Source organism: Diachasma alloeum, unplaced genomic scaffold (genome assembly GCF_001412515.2).
Source record: "Diachasma alloeum isolate Michigan unplaced genomic scaffold, Dall2.0 Dall_scaffold_00627, whole genome shotgun sequence".
NCBI lineage: Eukaryota > Metazoa > Arthropoda > Insecta > Hymenoptera > Braconidae > Diachasma > Diachasma alloeum.
Genome location: NW_021680759.1, coordinates 341,219 through 353,276, shown reverse-complemented (window position 1 = coordinate 353,276; position 12,058 = coordinate 341,219). Strand labels below are relative to the sequence as shown.

At 35.0% G+C, this 12,058-nt stretch overlaps 1 protein-coding gene across 1 annotated transcript; it reads left to right on the top strand.

The window, feature by feature from the left end:
* The first annotated feature begins 8,285 nt into the window (after positions 1–8,285).
* Positions 8,286–12,058, top strand: LOC107043779 (keratin-associated protein 5-5). The gene is made up of 10 exons (XM_015265413.1): positions 8,286–8,421; positions 8,521–8,574; positions 8,650–8,691; positions 8,750–8,794; positions 8,861–8,908; positions 8,985–9,023; positions 9,979–10,043; positions 10,815–10,979; positions 11,038–11,404; positions 11,828–12,058. Exons 1-10 carry the CDS (start codon positions 8,390–8,392, stop codon positions 12,012–12,014), a joined length of 1,044 nt encoding a protein of 347 aa, XP_015120899.1. The 5' UTR covers positions 8,286–8,389; the 3' UTR covers positions 12,015–12,058.

Below are 12,058 nucleotides of genomic sequence, written 5' to 3'. Positions count from 1 at the left end.
TCTGATATACTTTTTGTAAATTTTGATTAGACTGTAGTACCACTGAAATTCCAAGAAAATTGGAAAAAAAATCAGGAAAATTGAGTTAAATAATTTGTTATTTGACTGATTTAATTGAAAATTCAAGTAAAGTAGGTCATTCTAGTCTTCCTGCTGTTCAAAAATTTCAAATTTCGTGAATTTTCAGCGAGTTATCTTTTTAGTGAACTCTGGAATTCCGTGATTTTTCTCCCTAAATCGAATTAAATGTTGCTCTTCTGAAAATTACAACTAAGCTATCAACAAAAAAAAAAGCTATCAACGAAATTTAATTTTTTTTCTGACAGACTATATTGATTTCATCATTGATGAGGCATTGTTTGGATCACAATAATTTGTACTGGACCTCGCTCTTAACAATTTTCGGCTGAAATTTCTGATATACTTTTTGTAAATTTTGATTAGACTGTAGTAACACTGAAATTCCAAGAAAATTGGAAAAAAATCAGGAAAATTGAGTTAAATAATGTGTTATTTGACTGATTTAATTGAAAATTTAAGTAATGTAGGTCATTCTAGTCTTCCTGCTGTTCAAAAATTTAAAATTTCGTGAATTTCCAGCGAGTTATCTTTTTAGTGAACTCTGGAATTCCGTGATTTTTCTCCCTAAATCGAATTAAATGTTGCTCTTCTGAAAATTACAACTAAGCTATCAACAAAAAAAAGCTATCAACGAAATTTAATTTTTTTTCTCACAGACCATATTGATTTCATCATTGATGAGGTATTGTTTGGATTACAACAATTTGCACTGGACCTCGCTCTTAACAATTTTCGGCTGAAATTTCTGATATACTTTTTGTAAATTTTGATTAGACTGTAGTACCACTGAAATTCCAAGAAAATTGGAAAAAAAATCAGGAAAATTGAGTTAAATAATTTGTTATTTGACTGATTTAATTGAAAATTCAAGTAAAGTAGGTCATTCTAGTCTTCCTGCTGTTCAAAAATTTCAAATTTCGTGAATTTTCAGCGAGTTATCTTTTTAGTGAACTCTGGAATTCCGTGATTTTTCTCCCTAAATCGAATTAAATGTTGCTCTTCTGAAAATTACAACTAAGCTATCAACAAAAAAAAGCTATCAACGAAATTTAATTTTTTTTCTCACAGACCATATTGATTTCATCATTGATGAGGTATTGTTTGGATTACAACAGTTTGCACTGGACCTCGCTCTTAACAATTTTCGGCTGAAATTTCTGATATACTTTTTGTAAATTTTGATTAGACTATAGTACCACTGAAATTCCAAGAAATTTTTTCATGGAAAATTCAAAATCTCACAGAAAAATCGAGGAAAACTGTAAATTTTAGTTCAATTATTCTCTGCTAATTAGTAGAAATCATCAAAAATCAGATACATAAATTCTTCAATTCACAATTAATAGAAAATTCATGTTTTCCTCGAACTGTTCGATCATTTATCTCCAACTGTTTCTCCATCCAATAAAATAGATCATCTCATATTACCCCCAATATGTTGAACAACACGAATACCGCATAAAAATTCATACACCCAATCCCCATTCAGTCCACGTATCTCTATTCTCTCTCCTCATTTTTTTCGTCACTTTTTCGCATCGCCTTCACACATGAGTCGGAACCGTGTCAAAATGCGTCTGTGCATTTTTTTACGCCGCTCCCTTCGAAGCGTTGCGCCCAAAGTGCAGGTTGGGGTGTCCATTAAGTCACCGAGAGTGAGATAATACCCCGACGCTTGAAAGAGAGACATAAAAAATAGGGGGAAAAAAGCATAGAGGACAGAAGGGTCCCTCGTGTGACCAGACAGACGTGTGAGGGGTGTCTGGTGTCTCAAGAGCACCACTTGAGAGTGCATCATCACATGGTATAACGTCACTCCTGTTACTAGGTGATTTTTCAGGGGCAAAAGAAGATTCATCAAACGTTTTGAAAGACAATTGATTTGACAGAGATATTTCGCGGGGGAAAACTCATTCTGCAAATCTGAGGAGTTCCTTTGGGGAAATTTTAATTTGCTTGAGATGACGTCTGAGATGATGAATACTTATGAATACTTTATCAATACTTTATCAATTAAATGAATTACGTTTTTCAAATATTTAAGGTTTGTTCGGTTTTGAAACTGTTGAAATCGCCGATAAAATGCACAGGCCCAGAATTTTGCTTAAGCTTTATTGAAAAAATTGTTAATTACAAATTAAAATCAACAGTTACCAAAACGTTTTATAATTCCATCTTTTAAAGATATCCAAGCACTTTGGCTAGTTTTTCTCCCCTGAAATACTTTTGTACTTTTGAAGTCGAACATTCATTTGTATTTCCAACCGCTCAATCTCGATATTGAGTCGTCAAAAAACATTCTAAAAATCGGATCTGAATCGGATCTGACTCTGTAAGTTGTAAAATCGTTTACAAGGGATACATAATACAATATATAGAATCTTTTTCCATCAATAACTTATTTTAGGAAAAAAACCGACTTATTACCCTTTACCGCTTCGCTACTGATTTCAAAATATTATTAAAATTAATTATTATTATTATTTAATAATATTTTAAAATAATTGATATTTAATTATTTCAAAATATAATAAATTATTGATTAATAATAATAATAAATTAAATATTATTAATTAATTATTGTTATTATTTCTTGTCTATCAAACATCTTGTCTCGAAGACACCAGATTCTACAGTGAAATCCCCTCCACCCTATTTTCCCTTGAAATTGTTAATCTCCAAATTTTTCCATCTTTTGCAACAAAAAAAGTCAACTGATAAAAACATTTCGCCATAGTTTAACCCAGAAATTATGAATTCAACCCCAACGTCGATTACTCGAGCGTGCTCCCCAGCGTTCTCATGAGCGTTCTCATGATCTTTATACGATCTTTTTTTCACCCCGCTCCCCAGTGTTCCACCTTTTTTCTCCTACGAAAACGAAAAAAAGTACCGTACGAGGTTTTTCCGTACGTGTATACTGAGTGAATTCACGTTGCCGCACGTAACTTTGAAACGTGAAATAAAATTTTATGCCTTGTGTATGCCTCAAGAGCTGAAGGGGGGAGAAAAAACACAGCGAGGACTGTGGAGATACCTCCGCACAAGCCCTGATACTACCAGCTTTTTTCTACGTGCAAAGCAGCTATGTACCGCCGAGCCCTGTCTCCTGCGAGTGGATGGAGGGCGGATTTAAGAATGCATGGTTAACCGTGAGACACATTACATTCACAAATAAACCATTATTCTATTTCCTGGGTTTGAGAATTCTGGGATATTTAGGGGATTCTATTTTCACGAAGAGCTTTCTTAATTTGAGAATAATTTTCATTTAATTCAACAATAATCCTTTGGCGAAAATCAATCGAATTGACTAACTGAAAATTATTAAGCTCATTAGTCCAATATTTTTGTTGAAATGAGTGCAAAAATGCGACGTCAATATTGAGGTTTTACTTTGTGCGCAATACACTGTTGGAAATTTTTTGAAAATTAAGTAACAGATGCATTTGAATTTTCAATACTCTGAACTTGACTTCCATTTCAGACTAAATTGCTCATGGATTTTTTGATTCATCTTGGAAATTCAATAAAATCAAGTTTTTCATTATGAATGATCATTGAATTCTTCATGACAATTAAGCGATGCATTGAAAATTCAGAAGAAAAGTTGCCTGAATTTTCATGATTTATAGTAATTTTTATTGTCGTATGGACCTAAGAAATCAAATTTCATTGAATATTCAAGCACACTGCGTGATTTATCAATAACAAGATCAATGCAAATTCCATGCAAATTAATCGTTGTTAAAAAAGTCAAGATTTTTTACTTGAAATTTCAAAACTAATTTTCTAACAGTGTAGATCATGAATAAATAAATTTTCAAGTTCATAAATTTTTTGCGCCTTTAGAGTAGGACTAAAAACTTATTGATTTTAGTAATTGAACATTGTAATCATGCGTAATAGAATTTTTATGAAGAAAAAAATGGCACCTTGAAGCGAAAAGGCGAATTCAAGCGAAAATTTATGAAATTAAAAATTCTTTTATTCATGACCGATTGCGAATAATCTAAAACGGATGCTTAACTCTATTCTTTGGAGAATTCTACGGCGCAAGGAGCATTTTGAAGGTAAAAGCAGGAAAAAATAAAGTTTTTCGTGGTTATACGGGGCAAAATCAATCGGGCATACATCACAAATTGTTTAATAGTTCCCAAGGCCAAGTGGAAACTTAAATTTGACCGACGTATCCCTTTAAATCGTTTTACCGCTTCGCTACTGAATTAATAGTATTTTTAATTTGGGAAAATTTTGTTTCTTGCTGCTCGACATTCCAACATACTCCAATGCGGAAGGGATGTAAAAAATTCATTCTCCTGCTTCAACCGCTCACAATCCTTGAATATTTAATTTTATTAAAAATACAGAAGCGTCATTCAGTGGTTAGGGAGTTGCATGTCAGACATGCCGTCCGGTTGGGTTTTGCAACTGAACAGCGAGGGAAATTTCTCCTTACAATTTTTCGTGGCATTTTGCTATGGAATTCGGTAATGGAAGAATAGATATGAGAAGGTGGAAGTATTCGGTATCGGAGATTTTCCTTTTCATTTGCGGGAGGTTCTGCAATGTTGGAGAATGATGGAAATTGGGAGAACGTATGGACAAACGTGAAATGTTTACGACTAATAATTCATGGGAAATTTTCATAGTATTCTTATTTATAAATGTAATGTCTAATCTTCACAATGAATCAACAAATTCACGCTTTAATTACAATATACAAGAATTGATTTGTTTAAATTTTCGGGATAAAAATTGAATTCCATGAGTGGATTCATTTTTAATTATATGTAACTCTTAAAAAAATTATTGCTGAAATTTAAAGGACAATTTCATGATTTTCTTTCTTACCTAAATGGAATTGAACGCCATTCCTCTGAAAATCACTCATAAATGATAAAAATTTCCAAGAATTCTGTAAAAATTATAGTTAAATTCCATCACACTATAGTTTCACTGAAATTTCAAGGAATTTAGTCACGAAAAAATTAAATTTCTCTTAAAAAATCAATCGAAACTAAATTTTAATACAATAACTCTTGAAAAAATAATGCAAATCAGGAGAGATCAGCTAAATATATTCCAGAATTTTCAAATATTTTACAATGCATTGTAATTCGGTGCTGGATATCCATGAAATTGATAAAAAAATTCAAGTGAACTGGGAAATGCTGTTTCAAAAATTCTATCTGATACTTGAATTTAAAAAAAATTCCAACAGTTGCCATGAATGTTAGTCTGCAAAGTGGAAATTTCTGTTTCGAGAAACATGCGCAGGACTCAATGAAAAAGTATAGTAAATTTTGAAAGACATTTTTCACCGTGTACCCGCAATTTTACGTTATCCCTGTCGTAATTTTTCTCCAGCGAATTCAGCTTCCTCTGTCTCTTTTTCATCCACCATCCGGTCTCCATGTACATACCTATATGAGATATTTCTGGTTCTCACAGCGGCACCGTATGCTCGGTCTCGGGACAACATGGGTTCAAAGTTGTTTCTTTACGACTGGACAGCGTGGTGTTACACTCGCTCTCCTCTTCTGCACTGAGAACAGAAAACAGAGATGAAATGCCGAGCCAACATTGTGGACAGTACGTGTCGACATTTTTGTGAGGAGTTAGTGTAATCTGATTAGTCCGATGGGACACTTGAAATGTGGATGGGGTCTTGCAAGTTCTTCTTTCAGTAATGAGAGTGATGTATTATTTTTATTTGACGTGTCATTTTGCAATGTGACTAAAAAATTTCTCCAAATGAATCCTTCATTAGAATCAAATCGAAGCTTCATTGAATCTTAAATAATAATTCTTTGTGTTGATGTTTAAACAATAATTTCATTTGTAAACAAATGGTCGAAATATTTTAAGAATTCGGTAGGAACTGATTCGGATTTTTTTAACGATCTTTCCACCGGAGAAAAGGGAAAATTTCTGTTGAAATTACTTGCTGCTATCAAATATTTGCATAATAAAAAAAGAAAAAAAATTCTCAGCCAATCCTGAGAAATTCGGGTGAAATTTCAGAACAAAACGCGTCGTTTTTTTTCATTTACATGAAATTTCTAATTTCAGTTCCATCAATTTGCCAAACAAAAATCGTTGTGATAAAAAAATTGTTCAAGTCTCATTGTTATAGCGAATAATCGAATTTCCATCGGTATTATCCCATCACTGTCAATTCATCAGTCGTCCATTAGCGTTGGCGGATTAAAGGGACAGAATTCCGTGAGAGGTGGAAAAAAAAGTCCAACAGGAGGAAAATCAATTAGGTGTCCACTTCATTGAATCTCACCGTTGATTCACTCAACTATAACGCTCGAGGAAACGATCGCCTTTCATTCTCCAGGATAGGATTCTTAGACCTCGAGGAACGAGTGACCGGACGACTTCGAGTAGAAAATTGCAACACTCGAAATGGTCGTGTTGTTATCGACAAATCAGTGGTAAATCGAGTGGGATAAATGAAAAAGATTGGGGAGTCAATTAAAACATCAGCTTTATGTATCTGGTCGCGTTAATTTCAAATCCAGATGTTCAGAGAACACTTTTGTGAAAGGATCAATTACTATAATGTTTTCCGTTTCAAAACGGAATATTCAGTTTTATTTCACGAAAATTCATGAATTCTTCAAATTTAGCATTTAAACTGATCAATGGAAAATCAGTTTTATGAAGCAAAAAATTTAATTTAATTCAACTAAATTTAAAAGTTAAGTTTAATTATTTCAATTTTTTGAACGATTTTTATGATTTTTTTTATTTTCATGATGTTGATTATTTTTTAATTTGAGAATTTATATATTTTTTTCGTGAAAATTTTGGAAATAATTTGAATATTTCAGTAAATATTATTAGAGGCCCGAGAATTTTTCAAGAAAATTTTCCTCCCTGTAGATAATGTCAATAAAAAAAGGAAATACAAATGGAACATTTTTCGTCCTCCGACGAAACCAATTTTCTCCAAATCTTTTATTTTAATTTCGTGTAAAAATTTCTCGCCTAAAGATGATAATTACGATTTCTCCATCATTCCAATAAAATTCCTCTCCTCAAATTTTTCACTCCTCTCGAAAATCCGATCACGTGTTAAAACGCAAACTCCAGAATTGGAATGTTGAGTCACGATTGCGGAAGGTGAAAGGAGATAAATGGAGAATAGAAGGACGAATGAGGATGATTTGATTTACGACAGGATGAAGAGGTGTTTTCCATATCCAATGGAGTATTCTGGAGTTACTCTCAGACAGAGAGAAAATGCGACAGTGGGAGTCTTTGCGGTGTATGAACTCCAGTGATTCGTCGGACAGATAAAACCAGAGGCGCCGATATCTCATCGCGGATTGAGGGCAATACAATGGGATCGTCGATCATCCGGCGGGTGTAATCATATGACTGTCACGTCCCATTACAGATTGATCCGGAGAATTCCCTTTTACTCATTTTTCCTATTTTTTTCCAATGCAAAAATATTCTACTCCGAGCACATGAATTTAATTCCAATTTCAGAGAACAAAACGAGAACAAAAACCAATTAATGAATTAATGAATTAAAAGTATATAATTAATTCCAGATAATGTTCAATTAACATTCAACATGTTCCCTCACTCGAATTCTCCTCATGAATACAAGACTTCATAATTTAAAGTTTGAATTCTGCGAAACGATTTAAAAAGAATCTCAAACGGATTAAAATTTAAGTGAAGTATCCCCGCCAGAGCCGTGGGAATACGTCCACTTGACAAGGATGATCGAGACAAGAGTTTGATGCCTTTATAAAGTTTTAATATCCCGTTAAGCACACTTCCACTGGGTGGAAAAAAGAACTCGCCGACGAGATGATGGCGAAAAAAAAAAATTCTGTTCAATTTCTCTTTTCAATTATAAAACGGAAAATCTCGTTCGAGTTGTGCATTCAGCTTGCATTTTTCATGGGGACCCATTTGTTCTGCGTAAATTCTATTTATTCAGTTTAACAATTCCGGGAATATCTTTAATTTGATCGGAAAAAATATGAATTAAAAACAGCTGCGATTTCACGTGCATCCAAGTGGGAAATTGTTCTTATAGTGCATATAGTGTAGTTATTTTTGCCAATAAAATGAAAGTCGAATGCCATCACTTAATCTTTCATCGAAACTCATTTGTTTTGCGTAAATTCTATTTATTTAGTTTAAAAATTCTGGAAAATCTGTATTTTGATCGGCAAAAATATGAATGAAAAATTCTCTGTTCTGATTTAACGCTTGAAATTGGTACAAAATTTAGGAAGAGGCAATTTGTCATAGAGAGGGAATAAATTACAGGATGACTACTCCGAAAAAGGAAACAGCTCAAGAGTAAGTGCTCCTCTTATCTAATTTCTGTAATTTAACCTCGATTTCACGCGCATAAATTTTCCCAACGTTAAACTCCGCGAGCTTATCTTGGATTTACAGAAAATTCCAACGGTTAAGGGAGAAGAACAAAGCGGACATGTTGGAAAAAATGCAGTAAGTTAAAATACACCGGGATTTTATCGTTGTGAATCAAGTTGTGAAATGACTGAATCTCCGGCTTTATCGCAGGAAAATTGAGACTAAGCAAAAAGCCGCTACCTTTACCAAGAGGTATGGCCTTTAACCTGGTTAATAAATTGCATGAAAATTGATGTATCAATTAATTCAGTCAACAGAAGGAGGAGGAGGAGAAAGCAGTGGCTGAAGAGACTGGGTGAGAATAACGGGCGTAATCACTTTGTATGGAGCTTTTTTCTTCTAACGAAAACTCTTTTGCCAGGGAGCCGGTGAAAAAGACTGAGGAAAAAACTGCACCGGGAACGGAGAGGTGAAAGAGACTGCTAATAAGTACTAACTATCGGTGATTGAAAAGTAGAGATAAATTAAATTTTTTTGTCGTTCAGGAAAGTTCACGTAGAGGAGAAAACTCGTGTTAATCCGCCGTGAGTGCTACATTTTTTATTAAAATTGTTTGCGATCTTTATTTGGTGAGAGTTGGGAGTTGAGGGGATTCAAGTAGTTTTGCCATTTTATTCATTGGAATCCTCAGCGTGGTTGCAGAATATTTTAAAATTATTACATCTTCCGAACTTTGAAGATTCAATTTTATTTGATTTTGAACCGAATGAAATATTTTCTCTAATTAAAATATTTGAACCGAATGAAATATTTTCTCAAAATATATTATGAAATATTTTGAAAATCTGGGGAAAAAATTCTATTTCAAGGATACCTTGAAGCAATTCAGAATCTGCAGTTTTAGAAGATTACGAGTTTTTTTCGTAAATAATTTTAATAATTGCATTTTCTCAAGATGACGACCTTTATTGCACGAATAATTCATAAAAACTTTATTTCGTGCTTCTCAAAATATCTGTTATCACCTTATCATATTGTTCTATAAGCGAAATTAATTTTGATAAAAACAAAAGTTGCGTTGTGAAAAAAAAATTGTTCTCACAAATGAAATTTTTCCGTGAAAAAATCGGTCGTTAGTGAATAGAGGCTGAAGTGTCCATGGATGGTTTCAACTTCTCCCCGGCCATTCGAAAATCCAAAAGCAAAATCACAAGTCAACATTTTCGGAAGAATTTACAGAATAATTGTAAAAATGCCAATCCCCAAAAACTTAATTTCCGGAAACTCCACTTTACAGCAAGGCCTGGCCTACTTGAATCTCCCCAAGAATATCGATCCACCGGCATAACAAGTGAGGATAGAGCATTGAGTAGTATTTGAAATTCTCCATCCGAGACAGAACTTTGTTCACCTCCTCTCAGACTCATACAAATTGAAAGGGAAGAAGAAAAGTAGATTTTCTCACTGCTCCATTCTCTTTCCGACGTTTGAGCCTCCGTAAATACATGAATTCAAATTAATAATCAATCATTTTCGTAGAAAAGAACTTGAACCATTGGCATCGCACCCACCGCCGTCGAAATTTCAGCGTCAACCTAGGAATGGTAAAGAAATCCAATTTTGTGATATGCCACACTGTTCATTCCGAAAAACTTCCAATTAATGATGTAATGAATCCCGTCACGCACGAAGAAATTTAATCGAAGAACCCGGCGGATTGATTCGGAAATTCTATTGGACTTACATTGGACAATTCAGAAATTTTTAAGAGAGGTTGTTTTATAGAAAAAATTTAAACATTTTTTGACCCTTGTGACCCTTAATCTGACCCTTACGACCCAGATTCTGAACCTAGTGACCCTTATTCTAACCCTCATGACCCTTGATTGTGGAGTCTTAATTTCGACTACCAAATTTTTATCACCAGAAGTCGATTTGGATTTTTATAATAAATATAGAGCGATAGGATTTATTCTGTTTGGACTGTTTCAATAGGAATCAGCTTCAGTTTCAATTATCATTTGATTTTTTTATGTTTTTCTTCTCGTATTAAGAACATTACTAGGAAAATCATTAAAAAACATTTAAAAAGTCAAACCAAAAACTTCGAAAATTATAGTAGACGACTTTCTATAGAAAATATCTCAATAGAATAATTGTACGGAAAAATGGAACTCTATTGATTTTTCCTATAGCATATTTTCAATTGAACATTTCAATTAAAAAAAAATCCAAACAAACCGCAAAATTTTTCAGTCTCGGCCAAAAATAAAAAGTTCACTAGAACTGTCTAGCGAATTCGCAAGGTTTTTCAATAAAATTTTTTCCTCCGTGATTTCATTTATTTCCCTCCAATGTTCACCCTGAATCGACAGTTCGCATAAGTGACAGTGAGATATCCGCACAAAGATTCATTAGAATGCACGAGTCCCATCAAAGATGCAGCAACTGCTGCGGAGGCCTCCCAGGACGTGGCCCTGGTTCAGGGAGAATTGGTGAAGATGGTCACGGCTGCGGTGCAGCCAACAGGAACAATCCTGGTACTGAAATACACCCGGAAATATCAAACGAGTCATCAATTAAACCCCCAAATTGCAGATTACGAGGACTACCAGGGGGAGAGATTAAGAGGTGGTGCAGACAATGGTGAATCCACACGTGAGAAATCACCCGAGCGATTTCGTGGTGGCTGTGGAGGTGGCTGCTCGCCACCACCCAGGCCGTGCTCTCCACCGCCCTGTGTACATGCACCACGGAATCAGTCTTGTCCACCACCTTGCTGCAGATCACATCGATGGCGACCCCCTTGCCAGAGCCAAGAGCCCCAACGAGTGGGAGTTAGAGGGAATACAAAGAGCAACTGTCCTTGTGGTAGCTGCGGTGGTCCCGGCTGTCAGGATAATCCTGGGAGGGGGAGTGAGGCGGGATGCTGCAGGCGGGGGCCGCCCGGGGGAACTCCTTGCAAGTAATGATTTGAGAGATTTCGGTTTTGCTTGGGTGAGGTCGTGGGAATTAATGGGTTTTCAAATTATCTCGATTTGAGGATGTCAAAGTATCTTTTACAGGGGGCACAGGCCACACTATGGATTTACCCATTTTCAATCGTCAAATTTCTCAATCAAATCACATTTTGCACAGAATTATTTTTTTTAACAAACTACCAGAAAGTTCAATAGAAATCGAATAGAATTTTCTAGCAAAGTCTATCGTTTTCAATTAAATTTTATCATACGTGGTATGTATTGATAACATCATCGACGATTTTCAGTCCTGTTCCATCCCAAAATTACAGGAAAGCAATTAACCCGAAGCCAACTCCACGAATAATTGAATCCGCCTCACCCCCCAAATTCCCACAACTCAAAACTACTCCATCCTATATTTCCAGGTGTAAATGCCAGTCTTGCAAGAGTTTCCAGCCCCAAGGTGGCTGTGGGGGCCAGTCCTGCGGTAAAATGTACAGTTGCTCGGGCTCCGGCGGTGGTGCATCGTGCTTTCCAAGAAACTACCGTAGGCGAGAGGGCTCAGAATGTTGTGGGGGCACCAGTCCACAACATCGAAGTAGTTGCTGCTGATGAGACTGGGTACACTCGGCAAACTTTCCTCATAAAGCTGACAA

Excerpts from the sequence above, each read along its gene's own strand:
- LOC107043779 (XM_015265413.1), top strand. The coding sequence starts at position 8,390 with ATGACTACTCCGAAAAAGGAAACAGCTCAAGA. Across the intron at positions 8,909-8,984 it reads ACTGCACCGGGAACGGAGAG|GAAAGTTCACGTAGAGGAGA; the intron begins GTGAAAGAGACT and ends TTTGTCGTTCAG. Across the intron at positions 9,024-9,978 it reads AAAACTCGTGTTAATCCGCC|AAAAGAACTTGAACCATTGG; the intron begins GTGAGTGCTACA and ends TCATTTTCGTAG.